Raw genomic sequence first — 19,177 nt, 5'->3', positions numbered from 1 at the left:
TGTCCCATCAAATATCGCTACTCAAATTCACAACGATTCTGGAAGACACCAGGGGTGGAACGAAATCTCAGGATGTGCTGCATGAAACTAAAGAAATTAGTCAAAATTAAATCAGGGAGACAGTTTATATTTCTGTTTCTTTTATAAGTCAAGACAAAAAAAGGCAATCAGGAGATGACCAACATGTAAAAACGTTGTACAGGTAAATATATAAAAGGCCAGGATATCATCTTCACTTCTTGTGTTATGAATGAACTATATTACAGTCGAATCCGAACTTGGCTTTCACCAAGAGTACAGCCATCCTCACCCACATGGAGACATACAGGTATACACTTAACATTTAGTTTGCATACCTCTCAGATAATCAAAGGTGTGAAAAAAAAAAAAAAAAAAAAAAAAAAAAAAAAGAAGTAGAAGAAAAAAAAAGAAAAAAAAGTAGAAATTTACCTTCACATGGACAACTTCCTTCACAATCTAGGGCAGAGAATATTCTACAAAGTTATGTTGTGAAAAAGTTAAGAGGACAAGCCAGAGGAAGGTAAAAAGTTGACTTTACACTAATAAACAGTGATTTGGTAAGGTGAGGAATTAAAAAAAAATAAAAAAAATAAATGTTTTACGATTTTTACATCTCAAGGTTTGGCATACACAAACACAGAGTGGAAACAAGAGTAGAAATATGCAGTAAACAAAGTAAAAGCCCTTCAGATGTTTACATCCTTTTCAGCTGAAGCACATCACTCAACTTGTGCACAAATACAATGCATTTCCTTATGTAAAAGTCAAGAAAACAGTCCATCCAAAAGCCCTTCTTCCCACAAATCCTTAAACCAATGTGGATGGCCAAGAATTTTTAAAACAAAAAGCGAAAAAATAATAGTGAGTTAAAAAAAGCACACAGACATACAGCAGAAAATCTTTAAAAATACAAAAATAATCTACACAAAAGATCTTCTCCATCATCGCTTGCTAATTTTTTGGGAAGTTTTTCTTTTTTTGTTTTTTATGGCAAATCTCAGTTCTAGCAAAGTCTCTGTCCAGCCAGTAATGTACTTCCATGACCACTTCTTTATCTGCAGCTCTGCCTCTATTTCTGTTCAATGCAGAAGTGCAGACTTCACCAGGAGGCTGGAGTCCAGAACGATTCTTTATGCAGATCTTATTTCACTGAGCCTTTCAAGAGAAAAATATCCCCTCTTGTCTGTGGACGAGTGCTTGATTTGTTCCCTCCGCCCCCGCCCCCCCTTTCAGTTTCTTCCCCTCACATGAAAATGACATCAGTCATCTCCAATCAGAAATCCTCCCGCGGTGTCCACACATTTAACCTGAACTAAAACTTCACACTGAAGTCCATCGCAGAAAAGAGCTACTTCATTTGAGCCCAGCTGACAGAACAAATTACAAATATCTTAAATCTGGTGTTTGAATTTGCTGAAGCAAGATACAGGTTTTGAAAGAAATGGGGGAGAGCAGAAATGAAGACTCTACAATGGAAAAAGCAAATTAGTTTTTTTCTTTCCCCCACTCCAAGTATGTTGAAAAATACTCAAAAATAAGCAATGTGCTTTTCTCCATTCGTACTATTAAAAAGAAAAAGGCTTTCCATAGAAACTGTATTCTTAAACACGATTTCCTTGCAGATTTTGTGCTGTTTTGATGGATGGTTACAGTGGAAGTTGTGTTAGGAGCGTTAGGAGTAGTGTCTTTCTGGTCTTGGAGGACAAACGGAGAGAGGTGCTCACTGGTCCATTCTTGCTTTCTTCTGACCAATCCCTTTCCTGTAATAAAATATACAAGCATTTTAATAATCAACCTTATTTCTAGTACTGTTTAAAATTTCAGGGGCAGTAAGAAATTAACAGCTTTATTTAACAAGGATGTATTTAATTGATTAAATATTTATATGATGACATTTGTAAAACAGTTGTGCTGCTTAATATCATCTGTTCATGTGTCAGTGTCACATGATCCTTAAAATGTGTCACTGACTGATTTTAAGGATCATGTGACACTAAAGACTGAAGCAACGGCTGCTGAAAATTCACCCTTGCCATCACAGCAATACATTACATTAAGCATTAAAAAGGAAAACAGCTTAAATTGTAATATTTAACATTATTACTGTATTTTTGATCAAATGCACTTTTCTAATCCTGGAGACACTCACGCATCTGGTGAAGAAACTGCTCTTTTTGGGGCAGGCTTTGCAGAAAGGCCATCTTTGTTAGACTCTACAAAGCAAGAGAGGCGAAACAAATCCATTGTTAAAAATCTACCTTGTCACTGCCTGAAACAAAAACCTTTTTTTTCCCACCTAAGAAAACCTTTACCTTGCAGCCATCGCACTTGTGTAGCCGGGCCATAACCTTTCTCGTTGCGTGCAGCGATGCGGAATATGATGGCGGGTTTGGTGGTGTAGTCTATGTGGGCGTTGGACAGGCTAGAGGACAGGACCAGGCAGGAAGGATTTGGCCCACAGTAAACACGCATGAAGGCAAGCTGGGCCGGGGTCGAGGGTTTAGCCTCGGCGGTCTGGCTGCTCTGGATAGCCAGATACACAGAATACTCCGTGATCTTTCCTGATGTCACGGATGGAGGCTCCCATGTAAGGTGTGCACCGTCTGGACTCTAAGGAGAGAAATGAGTAAAGAAAGGGCGGTTTTTATGCGTCTAATGATAAAAGATTATTTGAAAATATATATAAAATAAAATGTTTATTTTAAAATTATTTTACTATATTACAGTTTTTACTTTTAAACCGTAGTGTAAATTGTGTTGGTCAGCAATAGGTTAGAATATATACACAGCTGTTCAAAAGTTTGGGATAAGTAAGATTTTTAATTTTTAAGATTTTTTAAACAGACTCTTATGCTCATCAAGGCTGTACTTTTTTGATCAAAAATACAGGAAAAAAAAACTAATATTGTAAAATATTATTGCAAGTGTATATAGTGTAATTACTACATTTTTGTGTGAATCCATGTTCATATTTACTGAAAACAATGCGCTGTTCCTTTAATTCAGTGCTTGCAGCGCAGCAATAGACTTGGTGCGGAAACTCTCTCTACACTACTGCAGATGCGCTGCCGGACCGCAACCGTGTGTGAAGTGAACGCTTTCCGTTAACATGAGTATGGAAAAAAATATGAACCGCATACACACTGCAAACGGAGTACTGTGAACCTGGCATGAGCTGAATGGTTAAACATGGGCAAGAATTAAAAAGTAATGCAATTTATAAACTTTAGTGACGATGTGACACTGCCTTGATTGTGCAAGTGACAATTCCTGTGTCATCTGTCCTTGTTATAGACAGATGCGATGTGTGGGGATTTAAAGCATTTGCGTATTTTGAGAGAGAAAGAGAGAGAGCGCACAGTGATTCAGTCATGCTGTTTGTGAAGTTACTTCTCACATTAGGTTTTCAAATTACTTTATAAGTTATTTAATGAAGAAATCGGAGCACCCCTAGTCAAAATCTATTTTTGTAAAATGAAATTAAGGTCTAATTCCCATTTTTAAAAAATGTCCTTTATTATAAAACCATATGTAACGAGGTAAAGTGCAAACCTTGCTGATCTTTATGGCACACGGTGCCCCTGGGAAGCCCGGTAAACAGGTCTTGAAAGCAGATATTTCAGAAAAGGCTCCACGGCCACATGTGTTTATACCCGCCACACGGAACTTGTAGGCCGTCCCGGGCTGAAGGTCCACCCTCTTCATCTGGCTGTAGTCAGGGATTGTGCCAGAATCATCCTGCAGCATAATACACAAGTTCTGTCAGTATACTTTTACAAACAAGTAATGACACAAGGTCTTAAAATATGGTGGTTAGAAGTAGAATCTCATTGTGGCTCACCTCAACATAAGCGGCGTCATCTGCAGGCATGTAGAAGTGTGTTACAACCATATTGGTCACTTTGACAATGCCAACATCAAACCACTGGTTTTCTTTCTTCACTTGAGGTTTGATGGTAACAGTGGGAGGGTTTTGTTTCTGTGGGGAAAAACAGAAAACAGGATTTTAAACTATTCTTTCGCATTTCAGTGCATATTACCGTGATTCTTAACCCATGAAACTTACCGCAGCCTCAATACCATTGGCCACTTCAGTCAGAGCAGCAGCTGCCTGCATCTTAGCAGGACTGGCAACTACTGCAGAGGCTAATGTGATGGATGGAGCCAAAGCTACAAAGGAAATAAACAGAATTAATGGAAATAAACAAACAGCAAATTTTTCCTCACATCTTGACATTTCATTTAAATAAATATCATGTTTTTATTTGGAAGCTAATGAAGTGAAGTGAATCACAGCTCGCACGTCACATTCAAACCAAGCAGCTTTCAGTTGGTTAATGCGGTAAATAAGCAGTAAGCATGACCAATAGCTAATGTGACTGAACTTTAGATCTAAATTTTTTTTTCTTTTTTTAATCTTTTAAAAGCACATTTGAGTTACTGCATAATTCAACTATAATAATGGTTCAAAACGACTAACATAGTCGATGCTATTGAAAAATGAAACTTCACACATACTCTCTGCTGAGCTGCTAGGCAGTAGTCCGACTACTGTACTTGTGGCAGCGGCGGCAATCTCGTTGTGTCCATTGCTTTCTGAGGAGGGGTCATTTAGGCTGTCAGCTGGAGCCAAGCCCTCAGTGGGCAGTGCGGCCTGGGCAGCAGCTTGCTGCTGGGCTGCCTGGAGCTGCTGCTGCTGGTGAACCAAAGCCGCTAGTTCCTGCTGGGTCAAAACGATGGGTATGGTGTGGGTCTGCTGGTCGCCTCCTCCAGCATCACCTGAGCCTGATGAGGGAATGAGACAGAATGAGCTCTGACCGAATATGAACATGTGGAGGTCATAGGTTGGGAATCTGCAGATAAATAAAGGTGACTCACTCATAACAGCCTGCTGTGCTGCTTGCAGTACAGCCTGAATGGCGAGGGCTTGGGCCTCTTCTGTCGCTGCAGCCTGGGCTGCTGCCTCTGCGGCTGCCGTGACGGCCAGCTCCTCTGGGGTCAGACCCGTCACCATCAGCGTTGTGGGTTGCCCGTCCGACATCAGCTCTGGTGGCAAGGCCAGCACCTCGGCCTGTGATGCTGATGCTGCCTCTACACCCTCCATCTATTTTTTTAAATAAAAAATTATATACGGTATAGTTCACCCAAAAATCTAAATTCTGTCATTAATTACTCATGTTGTTCCAAACCCATAAGACCTTCGTTCATCTTCGAAACACAAATTAGGATATTATTTATGAAATCCGAGAGCTTTCTGATCCTGCATAGACAGCAACGATATTACCACAATCAAGGCACAGAACATAGTAAGAACATCGTTAAAATAGTCCATGTGACAGTGGTTTAACCGTAATCTTATGAAGCTACGGGAATACTTTTTGTGCGCCACGTTGTTTACATTTAGATCATAGCATGCACATGCATCGTGATGTTCTCCAAAATGGCACCAGGGTGATGCGGGGGAGATGAATTGTTGAATAAAGTACTTCTTTTTGTTTTCTTTCCGCATAAAAAGGATTCTTGCAGCTTCGTAAAATTACGGTTGAACCACTGTCTCTAAAGGAAATTACTATTTTTCATAAGAGTTAAAGCTGCAGTCCGTAACTTTTTTATATATTAATGTTTATAATTTGAGTGGTACAGGTAGGTTTTCGCGGGAAATTCGAGCATGCTGCTGCGTCATTATGTCACGTCTGTTAACAAATATTAAGTCCCGGCTAATAGGCTATCGCATATGCGGATGCTGCAGGTGGTGGATCGTTAGCCTTTTCTCACAGCAGCTGCAATATTTAAACATCATTTTGATGGCAGATTGTTATCCAGAAAGAATTATGTGTTTATGAAACATGACTGAAAATAAATTATTCTAGTTTTAAATGTGCATCTGATTACAGATAGCCTGGGATTACACAGGATTTGTATTTTAAAGAAAACCAGTTCGAAGGAAGAATAATTAGCTTTTTGGGTTATAAGAACTTCTTAATATGCAATTCGAATGGTATGACAATTAGAGATTAGACTGTACAGAAATTGAAATCTACACGCTAATACACACTACATACACAGTCACACAATGCTCATGTTGTTAACATTAACAATTTGAGAACAAAGTATAACAATAATAATAATTTGCACGGTTTGATGTGATATGAGCTAATCGATCGTTAGATTTAATCACCATTGGTAGCGCGATTTATTGTAATGCTTTTTTCCTCAGTTGGTCAAAACAAATGTGGCAGAATTGTTACTTGTTCTGATGACAATATCCGGTGAAAATTCTTATTTGGGTCATATATTCCAAGACGTAGGCGAGAACATGTGATTCCTACGTAACTACAATTACTACAGTATCCACAACGGTGCGGTGACTGACTGCCATACATTCACCTCAAAACATGAGATTAATCCACACTGGAGCCGTGCCGATGCACAACCCATGCAATGAAAACAATTCTGCAAGTAACTGCAATTGCAGGTTTTGAACAGTGATGGCGACAAAGCAGCAATACGGACTGCCACTTTAAGTTAAGAGCTAAAAATATAAAACAAAAGTTTGAATATTGGTTTGTCTTTGCAATAACTGTAAATTGTACAGTTAGAATGCAGCTGACTGTACCTCAGCTGTCGGTAGCTGCTCCTGAGTGGTTTCTCCCTCTGCCATGCCAGAAGTGTCATGTTCCATGGGGACTGCCCCTTCCTCCGCTTGGCTCTCTGCCTGCATGGCTACCGCTATGGCTTCTCCCTGGAAGTCACTCGGCAATGCGGCTGCCACCGCCTGGAAGTCACTTGGCATTGCTTCTGCCCCCGCCTCTGCCTGCAAAGACTCTGCCTCCGAGCTCTCCATAACAACCGGCTCAGCTCCGGCCTCTGAGGATGACTCCGTGATTGAAGAGATGGACTACAGGAGAAGGACAGAGAAAGAAAACCTGCTGATGTTATAAATGCCTCTCTTTTTCAACCCTCCCCTTCAACATGAAGGCCTACACTAACATTCAGGCTCTTTAATGGTTTGCATTAGTTAATATAATAAAATAAAATATAAGTGCAACGTTTAGATCTCAAAATACATGCCACTCACCGGAACAGCGGGTCCTGGTGGAGGTGTGGCCTGTGTGACTATAGTAATGGCTCTGCTCTGGGGCACTGCAGTGGACGGCAGGCCTTCTGTACTGGTGGTAGATTCTGATGCCTCACCACTCTGTTGGACTGAATATACAAAAGAAATTGTTACCATCAATTTTTAAAAGACATAAAAACCACAAATTGCAAGAAATAAGAAAAAAAAATGAACCTTGGGTCTCATTCACTAATTTGTGCATGAAATCTGTACACACTCTGAGCAGCCTTACAATTATGTTAAGAGGAAATTCTATACATAGATACTTCATCTTAAAAATATGTACTGTTTTCAACACTGAAAATAAGACCAAAGCAGCATTTTAGAATGCTGAAGGATCATGTGACACTGAAGACTGTAATTACTGCTGAAAATTCGGCTTTGCCATCACAGGAAAAATTACAATAAACTATTAAAATATAAACTTTTGAATTATAATATTTCTCAATATAAGCATTTTTACTGTATTTTTGATCAAATAAAATTGCAGCCTCACTGAGTATAAGAGACTTTTTTAAAAACCATTCAAACTTTCCAGGCCACCTCTAACAAAAGCCTTATAATTATGTTAAGAAGAAATTCTATACATAGACATTTCATCTTACATGTATATGAGAAAAGCCATTATATGGACAGTTTGGAGACAAATGTTTCATGCATATCACAAGCCTCAGGCACACAGTCATTCATTTAAAATACTCAAACTTCAATAATGTTAGAATGAGGTTAATTGCAAATGCATTTCTTGTGAATAAGGACTGATTCTTTTCATAAGAAAAATTCTTGTGCATATAAATACAAATAACCCACACAATTGTTAGCGAATGAGACCCATGGTTTGTAAATATTATAAATGTGAAGATTTAAAAATCTATTGGAAATCTAAAGTACCTGTTTCCTCATCCGTCTCCATACTGCAGGTTGCAGTGGTTGCTGTGTTGGTGGTGCCCGTCTCGTGGGTCTCACAAGGCGGGTTTGAGCAGACCCTCTGCACATTTCCCGTTTGATTTCCGTCCATGTTAGATGATGCTGTGGTTGCTGTGTTGGTGGTGCCCGTCTCGTGGGTCTCACAGGGTGGGTTTGAGCAGACCCTCTGCACATTTCCTGTTTGATTTCCACCCATGTTAGATGATGCTGTGGTTGCTGTGTTGGTGGTGCCCGTCTCGTGGGTCTCACAAGGCGGGTTTGAGCAGACCCTCTGCACCGCTCCCGTTTGATTTCCGCCCATGTTAGACGAAGCTGTTGTTGCTGTGTTGGTGGTGCCCGTCTCGTGGGTCTCACAGGGCGGGTTGGTGCAGACCATCTGTACAGTGCCAGCAGGAGCTGTGCCCATATTTGAAGATGCTGTGGTTGCTGTATTGGTGGTGCCCGTTTCATGGGTCTCACATGGTGGGTTGGAGCAGACCCTCTGTACAGTGCCCATGTTGGCAGATGCTGTGGTGGCAGTGTTTGTTGTACCCGTTTCATGCGTTTCACAGGGTGGGTTGGAGCACACTAAAGTAACACTGCCAGAAGCGTCGCCTGCACCAGACTCAGTAGAGGTGGGCTGCTCAGAGATGGGAGAGGCCAGAATGGAAACAGGCAGATCTTGGCCAGGCTGAGCCTCCACACCACTGGGTGTTGTTATGAGAGTCACCTGGGTGGGTTAAGAAAGGACGACACAAGATTAGTGACTACAGATTACGTTATATTTTTTCAGTAATTTAAGTAAATATTATGTAATATTGTTCATTTTAAATACAATTCTGTGTTATTAATATTTTTTATATTATTAAAATATAGTTTCCTTTTATTACATATTAATTATTCATAACAAATAAAGTTTGCGGTCTGAATATATATTTTTTAAAGAAATTAATACTTTTACTCAGCAAAGACGTATTAAATTGACTAAATGTTACCATAAAGATATCTATAATCTTGTTAAGATTTCGGTTTTAAATAAATGCTGTGCTTTTGAACTTTCTACCAAAGAATCCTGAAAAATGTATCACATATTTTTTGTTTTTACCCAAATTAGCATATTAGAAAAAAAATTCTGAAAGATCGTGTGACACGGGTATAAATGAGACTCGTTGAGTATAAGAGGATTGTAAAACTTATAAAACCAATAAAACTTTAACAATAGTGTACATAATGATTAATATTGCTATCAACCAGTATCATATCGGACATTAAATAAGCCATATCAGTTCATAATTACACAAGATGAAGAAATGGTGGTTTATAGGTAAAAAATTTATTACTACCAAAACAATTTCAGTTAGTAATTATTTATAAAATATGTAACTATAAAGTATACTTGCATAATAATAAAAAAAATATATATAAAAATAACTGCAATAATTAATGAATAATTATATACAATTGCAATAAAAACAATCTGAAAAGATTATGTGGTCCTAACCTGCATGCTGGAGGTGACAGTGTTCAGGTTGCTTTGGGCAGCTGACGCAGCGGTAGCATTAATGACCTGGCTGGAGAGGGTGGCAATCGTGCCCAGAGTGGTGATGGGAGTTGCCAGGGTAGACTTGGCACTGGCTAAGCTTCCTCCAGCTAAGCTGCTAGAAACTGTTCCTGTGACTGTGCCAAGAGTTGTTACACCTTGGAAAGAGAACAGACACAGTGAGAGGAAAATACTTTAAACATTCATAATAGAGGTTGCTAAATTACACTTGGCACAGAGACATATGCAGTCTTTTAACAATGAAACGTTAACTTTTGACTTTTTTAGGCTAATATCCTTACCAGTTGTTCCCTTCACAACTAGTGTTGTCACAGTTGGCTTGACCCCAGATACTGGAGACATAAGACGCACTCCTCCCATCGGCACGGTGCGAAGGATGGTTCCAGGCTGACCAGGAGCTCCCTTTAGAACAACCTTCAGATAGAAAATAAACAAGCCAGGTAAGAAAATGGGCTTCAAGTGCTTCAACACCATCAGGTTTTCCATTTTGCACCAGATATTCTGAACCCCAAATACCTGTGTAAGGCCTTGCTGGCCAGCTGCTGTACCTATCTTAGGCATTGCTGTAATGATTTTGCCAGGAGTTCCTGTTCCAGATGTCATCACCTTTGTAGTGATGATGGTAATAGGACTCTTCACCCCTGTACTACTAGTCAAACCTACAACAGAAAACATATGCTCATTAAGTCCAAACAAATCCACCTAAAATATCATCAGCATTATTAATAATAATAATAATAATGTTGTTAATAATTAACAAACACACTATTATTAAAGCTGTTAAAAAATTACACAAATATAAATCAATAAAAAATATTGTTAATAACAATAATATAATATAAATAAACACATAAGTTATATTTATAATCTTTATTGTGTATATCAAAAGACAAAAAGACTTCTTGACAAGATTGCTTATTTCTTTACCTGCAGCTCCCTGCTGTAGAGCAGACATGGGGATCGTTTTAAAAATTGTGGTGGTGCCCGGTTTGGTGGTAGTAGGGGACATGCCACTAATGCCCAGTATTTTTCCTGTGCCTCCTGCTTGACTGGTGGTAATTATGGTGGTTGGTTTTCCATCTGCAGATGTTACCAGCTTCAGAATGGTGCCGGGTGGAAGGGGGCCCTTAGTCTATGAAATAAGAATGACATTGACGTTGAGATCATTTCAAATGATAATTAATGTGAGTGTCTCAGAAATTTAAAACGAGTTATACTATAGGTTCAATGTACCTGTATAATCTGAGTCAATGGGTTGGAGGAGGCCTGTCCCGTCACAGCAGCTGTCTGCACTGGTTTGGTCTGTACCACTGACACCACCTTGCCCAAGTTGGAGATCTAAAAAAAAAAAAAAAAAACAACAACAAAAAAAATATATATATATGATTAAAGAAAAAAGACTATGTCCATTCGATCTTTTTACCTTTCTAATTTTTCCTATGCCAGAATTTAAAAGACCGTACCAAGTTTCCTCCCATGGAAAGCGGGCTCTTGACAAGAGTGATGGTCTTGGTGACTCCGCCCACCACCGTGGTCATAACCTGAGCCTGCTGGGCTACGGTAACTGTGCCAGACTTGTGCACAGTGATGATGGGGCGAGCAGCTGTAGTGGGACTGGACACTGTTGGAGTGGCCACCTGTGCAGCCGCAGTCTTCAGCATGCGAGTGGCAGGGTTGCTTACCTACGACAAAATAATTGTGAGCCACGAGATTAGTGCTGGCCAAGACTGCAACATAAACAACTAACCATTAAAACATAGAATTTCATATATAAATATATAATAAAACTAACATGTGTTTACAGATGTGTATGCTGGCGAATGCAAGTTTGGAATTCAGCTCCTCCAATCAATAGTTCAGAGTTGGAACCATGTAAGTTTTGCTATTTTGAGTCTTATTTTTTAATATAAGCATTACACAATACGGTATTAAAGATATTAAGATTTTTAATTTTTGAAGGAAGTATCTTATGTTCACTAAGGCTGCATTTACTAGTTTAAAAAAAAAAAAAAAATAAAAAAAATAAAAACCGTAATATTGTGAAATATTACAAAAAAAAATGTTTAAAATGAACTTATTCCCGTGATTGCAAAGCAGTATTTTCAGCAGCCATTACTCCAGTCTTCAGTGTCACGTGATCCTTCAGAAATCATTCTGATATGCGTTTTTGTGCTCACGACACATTCATTATCATTATCAATGTTGAAAACAGTTGGGTTACTTAATTTTTACAGAAACAGAGATATTTTTTTTTTTAATTCTTTGATAAGCAGAACAGCCACAAATTCTCTTTAGATAAATTTAATACAACACTGCTAATTAATAAAATAATACTAATCTTAACCTTTTGAACAGGAGTGTATTTTTGCAAATAATAGAAAAATATAAAAAACAAAATAATGAATATGAGAAATAAAGCCCAAGGGGCAAGAGGCAATATGAAGAACTACACACAGTGACAATCTCAAGATAATTACCATGACAGGTGATGCCACTTTAACTGTGGTGGACCCAGGTGTCACAGCCAGCGTTTTAACAATTGTGGCCCCAGCCGGCACATTGAGAACAGTGGCTCCAGGGGAAGGAGGGATTTTCTGTGTGGCTGCAGCAGCTGCGGCCAAAGCTGCCATTCCACTCATCTGAGGGCTGCTGCCAATGGCCTAAAAAAGAAAAGAAAAGGGGAGAAAAATACATATTTAAATAAAACAATTTATAATACATCAACAGTTTTATAGATTTTTTTTGCTTCATACCGTTCCTTGAGTAGTCTGTGTCGGCACTACCATGCGAACACCTGCAGGAAGTGATGTCACAGTGACTGGGGACTTTCCGGCCTGGGTGGCCTGTCGCACAGTGACAATTGACGTCCCGGTGCCTGACTGAGGGGCTGCAACTTTCAGAATAGCTGAAATATAATTATTATTTATTTTTTTTAACTCAACCTTTGATGAGGGGAAAAAAATACTGAGAAGAAAAAAAAAATAAATAAAAAAATAATAACTAAATAAATAATACTAATAATTTAACAAATGTGTACCTGGTCCACGAGCTGTTGAGGCAGCCACGGGACTTGCAGGTGTGCTGGGCAGAACTGAAGCAGCCTGGGGCACGAGGGTGATGCCACTTTGCGGCAGACTCTGAGCAGACGGAGCAGCTGCGGCAGGCGCTGGACTCTTAGGCGAGTTTCCAGGGAGGGAGGGAGCTGCGTTGAGGGCTGGTGATGTGGCAGCAGTGGCTGATGGGATATCATATTTCTGAAGCTGAAGCAGGTACATGTCTGCTGTAGACACCGCTCCCCAACTGACCTCCAAAGAATTTGTGTTGGCCCGGACAAGCTGTACCCGTGAAGGAGGATTAGGTCGCTCTGCAAAGAAAAAGTGCAATGCCGAAAACCAGTCAAATTGCATCGTTCAACACAATCAACTGATGCAAAAAATAAAATAAAAATAAGACTCCGTGTAAAACATTTAATGCATTTGGGTACTTTATGAAGCAGTTTAACTGTGTCAGAAATACCCCATACTGCACCCACCTGTCTCCAGGTACCACAGGTCTTTGCAGCACACCTGATTGTTCCAAGCTTTGCGGTACCCATCACGTCCACTCCAAACATAAAGTCTGTTGTTAATAGCAACAGCACAATGTCCTGCTCGTGCACGTGGTATGCTGTCCTCCAAAGTGTCCATCAAAACAGTCTCCCATGTCAAGGTGTCTAAATGAAAAGAAAAGTTTTTATTTTTATTTTTTTAACAATGATTTGGCAACTGTAATCAAATTGGGCTCAATTCCAAAGTCCTACCATTTTACAGATAATATCACAATACCAAACTTTCTGTAGATAACACGATAAGTGAAATTTCACAATCCTTAATACCAATTTTAAAATACGTCTTTACTAAAAATGACCTAAACAGGCAATAATTAGGAAACACAGATCAAAGATTTGTTTTTGATAACAGTTTCATTTATATTAACAACGTTAAAGACAGCAGTAACAGGCTGCATTCACACTTAATGCACAAACTAGACATATTGAGTCAATAATCTGTACTTTGTTACTTTTTTTATCTCAGTATTGATGTACTGGCATACACTACCATTAAGTTCGGGGTCACTACGCTTTTTGTTTTGTTTTTTATTTGAAGGAAATTCATACTTGTATTCAAATATGCATCAAATAAATGCTGTTACTTTGAACTTTATATTTAAAGAATCCTGAACAACTGCATCACAGCTTCCACAATAATATTAAGCAGCACACTTTTCATAACAGAAAATAATAAATGTTTTTTGTGCACCAAATATATAAAGCATATCAGAATGATTTCTGAAAGACTGTGTGACACTAAAGACTGAAATAATGGCTGCTAAAATTTCGGCTTTGCCGTCACAAAAAATACATTAAAATAGAACAGGTATTTTAAATTATATTTTACTATACAACTGTTTTCACTGCATTTTTGATCAAAGATTTTTTTATATATTACATGTACAAACATACCCAAGTTCAGGCAGGCCAGTGTGTTTGTACACTTCCATTCCTTCTCATGTGTGGCCACCTTCACATCATCCATCACTAAGGGAACCCAGCCACCAAAAACATACATTCTGCAGACAAAACAGATAAAAGGATTAAAGGTCAGTAATGCCATTGTTAGTATTTAGGGAATTACCTGTTGATACAATTCTAGATTACACTGAGGGTGCTTTCACACCCGGCCCCTTTTTGTGGAACCTGACGCGTTTCCCCTCTTAGTTCAGTTCGTTTGGACATATGTGAACACAGCAATAAAGTTGTTGTTGTTCCATCGTGACGGATGACAGCCGTGAAAGTGAGCTCCGGGAATAGTTTACTCGCGTGTGACTTGTATTAACTAATTTGGTCCATTTAGAAACTTTGCCGTGTTAAAGCAAACCGCACCAATAATAAAAATAAAAAAAAGCAACATTGTAATATTTTAAATCCCTGTTCCCGGAACAAAGCAATCGATCTACAAGTGTGAAAGCACCCTGAAACTCACTTGTTTGTGATGGTGGTGGCTGAGTGAAGGCTACGGGGGAGGGGAGCAGTGCCGCTTATTGCAGGCTTGTTCCAGGTCAGTGTATCTGAAAGGCAAAGAATGGCCTAATTATTGCTTAACCTAATTGATTGGTTGAATTATTTGTCTGACAAACAGCCCAGAGATAACGTCATACCAATATCCAATGTCCAAAGATCTCCCAAACGGCAACCACTCATTCCTCCGTATATAACAAGACGTGACTTCTTAGTAGCTTTTTCAGTATAAACTACAGCAGTGTGGCTCTCTCTCGGAGGAGGCAGCACTCCATATGTGACCGGTATATCCCAGCCCACAGCGCTGGAGCCCGGACGCAGCTCGAGGATATAAAGGTCATTCAAATACCTGGAAGCACATGTAAGAGAGTCTGTGAACCAAATAATATCCAAATATTTATTTACTGACCACATTGTTATATAGTAGGAAATAAATAATACCTGGGAATGTTGTTCTTGGGGTCTTCACTGTCATTGGCAAGCCCCCCAAAAAGATAGCACTTGTTGCCCACAATAGAAAAACTGTGGCCAAGGCGAGGACATGGTGGTGCTCCATTTTTAGGGGCTTTTGGTTTCAATTTTTTCCATTCCCATCTGCTTGCCTGATAATAGTAACCACAGGAAGAGGTTATAAAGCATTAGGCATCATACACTTGCCAACGATGCAATTAATTTACACTAAATAACTATGGGTCACACACACTACCAGACTCCCACGTCAGTCCAAACACAAACTGATCCAGAAACACACCTCATTGCTTGGACACACATAAAAAAATAAAAATAAAACGGGAGCTCACAGACAAAAAAAACTGAATTATGAGTTATACAGAATATATTAAATTTATGGCATATGAAGATGCAGCAGTCCAGAATCAACAAACACACAGGGAAGAGACAGAATAATTTTGAAACCAAATAAATACATGATTATAATCATGTGTTCTGTACAAGTTCTTCAAGCAATGGACAGCATACTTAGCCTTTAGCATCACATATATAATACATTTCTGCCTCATACAGTGATCTTGCCCTGAATCACACTAGCACGCTCGCTTTTAGCACGATAGTGGAAATATGGCTAATGTGTGCTATAAAGAGATGGCTCAAAATATCAACATATTTGATATCAACCGACTAGATGGAGCATAATCCGAAGCTAAAAATTCAGAAACTGTGCCCATCATACACCAAGTAATTTTCTGTGAAATCTGTCAACTCTTGACCGGCCAAAATCTGTCGGCCATCTACAGCTTTCGGCATCTAGCACTGAATACTTTAGTCTGCAAATCTGGGCAACAGTTGTCTAGTGTATTCCAGCTTTGAGTCACATCACAGAGTGATTTTAAAGAGCTTTTTCTCACCTGTAACTCATAAAGGTCATTGCTGTACTTTCCATATTCCACCATTCCCCCAAACACTAACAGACGTGTGCCATCACATACAAAACCATAAGCTGCACAGCCGGGAGGAATGTCTCCACGAACAGCTGGTATGAACCACTGGTTTGTTGCTGAAAAAGAAAGAAACATTTCATTACTCAGTGATGAGGTGCAGACCACATTCTCTTGCAGTTTTAAAGCATAGGTGAATAACACACACTTTATAAATTCAAAGCACTAATAGTCAAAATAAATTAGACAGTAGGACAAAATTCAAAGAGAAAAAGGAAGATGGGACTAATAGAGGAACAATATATCACACCGTTTAGAAGAACACAAACTTTAAAGCCACAATCAAACTGAAATAGCAATAGATTTTTTTTCTTCCATATTGTGTTGTGTAACAAATTATTGAAAAGAAAAAAGATGTATGGTGAGGACTTGCTTTTTTAAAAATTAAATATATGCATAGATAAATTAGCATCTATAACATGCATTTAGAAAATAAATAGAGTGAACTTGTATTATTTCATGTCGACTTTAAAGCTGCAGGTGAGGAGAGTAGACTGCATATTTTTATATTTTGTTTTATCATTTGTTATATGCTGAACGCGTTTTTTTTTTTTTTTTTTTTAAAAAGGCGAGTGTAACACTGAAGTCTAGTGTGATTCTGTAACAGGAAGAGAAATTTACTGAATTGCAATTCACAGAACTGAAAGGTCACGACAGAGGAACTGGATTGTTTAGCTTCAATGGAAAGACTGTGTGATAAATAAGAGCTTTCTGGGGAAATTAAGTTAACTCTTTCACTGTAACCCACCAAATGAAACATTTAGCTTAATGAATTTATTTATCTATTTATTTATTATTATTTTTTTTTTAATCAATATCATAAAACATTTCTGGAAATATCTAACGGCAAGGCCTTGTCTAATCTAGAGCAGCCTAATTTCCACAACACTACTAATGTCACTGTGGGCTCAACAGTCAACAAAAATAACATAACATAAAGGTGCACGTGCAGGAGGGGGCGTGCGCGTGACGCGGCCAACGTCCATTTTTGTTTTCTGGCGCCTTTTTTTCTTTTCACAACTTACGAGCCGCAAGCAACACGGCAATGAACTCACCGATTACTTTATACACAAATACTATGCAGTTCTGTTTTTAACTTCAAGTTAAGTCGAATCTTCATCGCTGCGCGGAAGAAATATAATGAAAAAGTGTAGTGACAAGCTAAACACAAACAGCACATTTAACGGCGATTTGCAAAAGTGATGTAGTTTGTACGCATATACACACGGTATTCAGATAAAAACATTTTCCTTACCAGTATTATAAACGTGCAGCTCGTCAACGATCCCTTCGTTTCCTCCGCCGAAAACGACCATCAGCTCCTTGATGGCCACGGCTCTGTGCCCGTGTCTCGGTCGGGGAACCGGCCCGGACCACCCCAGAACCCGCTTCCATCGCGGCTGCAGCGGAGCTCCGGCGGTTCCAGGCACAACGGAACCAGGAGACGTCATGTCCTTCTACTGAGGAAAAAGGCAATGCACTTCAGCGACTCTTAGCCACTAACAAATCTGTTTCTGTGAGCACAAGTCAACGAAAATATAGCACAAAATAGAATAGTAAACATTAAATAACACGTTCTGAATACAGATGTTAATTGTTATAACATTACACGGGTGCCATCAAAACCCCAAACGCTGTGGTTATTCACAAGTTTGATTATTCAGCAATGCCGCCATTTTGGCGCTTTTTAGACGGGCTAAAAGCCGACAAGCTAACGTTAGTCTAAAATACCGCGCACAGCAAGTTCAGCATCGATCATTTTATATACCAAAAACCACACAGCACCAATTCTAGTTTAAAAAGTCCCATCCCAAAATTACATCAGGCAGTTAAATGTCCCTGATGCAGAAAGAGTATCAACCCATGGAAGTCGCCATCTTGAAACAAGCCTCCGCCAGTCTGAAAAATGGCGGAGCGGCAAATAAAAACAATTAGTTTCAGTCAACTAAACAGCAAGTGCAAGTGAGCAAACTATCTACTAACTGCTAAGGGAGAAATGCTCAAAACCCCATCCGCGAAATACTTCTAAAGTACACAAACATACAAAATCAGAGACTAACACTCGAAACCCAGTCCCCGTTTGCTGCAGAAGACTATTTTCATGCCTCTCTGGGAGTCGCCATCTTGTCAGCCACTCAAAATAGCAACAATACTGCATTTTAAGCGTGCAGTTTGATTCCAGTGCAGTGCAAAATAAAACCATCGCCCGGGTGCTGCAGTTTCTAAGCGGTCCGAGCATTTAAACGAGACTTTTACGCGATACGTACATAATATTCATGCAGCGGGCTGCACAGCTCCCGGTTACCAGCAGCGAGGCTAAAACACACACCTAGCCTCGTTTCACCAAAGGATGCACACATAAATACATCCCGATACATACTGAGGGGAGAAGATACGTCCGCGAAAGTCTCCTCCAAGAGAAAACCACAGACGGGATGATTTTTATTTAATTCATGCCGCCCCGGTATAAGCAGCCATCTTGTTGTCAAATCAACCCACTAGCAGCTCCCACAAGAAAAATGGCGCCTAAGTTTATGTTCGGCATCAAAAAATACACATTTCTGCTCAATGCATGCTCTTCGCCAAAAGTCATACGTACGAGATTCGTGTTGCGATATCCGAGGAACTGTTTTGATGGTCTGTTTTTGAAAGGATTGCCCAGGTTCATCCAAATCTGTTAAGAAGTATCCTCTCTCATGCCTGCCTGGAAGCCGCCATGTTCTTGAAGATGTCCAGCCACCCGTAACAAACATGGCTGAATCACCTCGTCCCTCTCTCGAGCTCTCGGAAAAACAGTCACGCGCAGCTCAGATATACCATCTTGCATTTCTTTAGCGATTATTTTGTAGTTATCATACCTTATAAGTATGTATCTGAGATCTGCTAAAACTATTCCGGCAATTTCTACACATTTTTTACACTTTATATAGTAAGGGCTTATTGTCCCACACTAAAGATGGCGACATAAGTATACACAAACATGAATAAATAAATGAACACAGGGCTTCTAAAGAATACAGATTAAACAACAAATATCATAAAACAATTATTATTCTGTAAGC

General features: G+C 39.3%; 1 protein-coding gene across 7 annotated transcripts; it reads right to left on the bottom strand.

Moving 5' to 3' along the window:
• Positions 1-111: 111 nt before the first annotated feature.
• On the bottom strand, positions 112-18,986 carry hcfc1a (host cell factor C1a). 7 transcript variants are annotated; one of them, XM_042734110.1, is made up of 28 exons: positions 18,715-18,986; positions 17,371-17,572; positions 16,026-16,174; positions 15,103-15,263; positions 14,802-15,010; positions 14,627-14,711; positions 14,107-14,213; positions 13,138-13,317; positions 12,643-12,969; positions 12,359-12,510; positions 12,083-12,265; positions 11,069-11,287; positions 10,839-10,943; positions 10,533-10,737; positions 10,122-10,264; positions 9,887-10,019; positions 9,546-9,742; positions 8,030-8,783; positions 7,100-7,227; positions 6,638-6,919; positions 4,900-5,125; positions 4,540-4,806; positions 4,088-4,191; positions 3,863-4,000; positions 3,574-3,759; positions 2,334-2,631; positions 2,171-2,234; positions 112-1,781 (listed from the first exon to the last, which is right to left on the bottom strand). In XM_042734110.1, the coding sequence occupies exons 1-28, from the start codon at positions 18,781-18,783 to the stop codon at positions 1,742-1,744; spliced, it is 5,313 nt and encodes a 1,770-aa protein (XP_042590044.1). In that variant the 5' UTR covers positions 18,784-18,986; the 3' UTR covers positions 112-1,741. The 7 variants fall into 7 exon arrangements, with proteins under 7 accessions (XP_042590044.1, XP_042590045.1, XP_042590046.1 ...); XM_042734111.1 differs by having other exon boundaries at positions 17,371-17,575; positions 18,715-18,872; XM_042734112.1 differs by lacking the exon at positions 18,715-18,986 and adding an exon at positions 18,496-18,656 and having other exon boundaries at positions 17,371-17,575.
• Positions 18,987-19,177: the final 191 nt, after the last annotated feature.

The sequence above is a fragment of the Cyprinus carpio genome, chromosome B11 (genome assembly GCF_018340385.1).
Source record: "Cyprinus carpio isolate SPL01 chromosome B11, ASM1834038v1, whole genome shotgun sequence".
Lineage (NCBI taxonomy): Eukaryota > Metazoa > Chordata > Actinopteri > Cypriniformes > Cyprinidae > Cyprinus > Cyprinus carpio.
The sequence above is the reverse complement of the archived record's forward strand: the minus strand, read 5'-3'. Positions and strand labels throughout refer to the sequence as shown.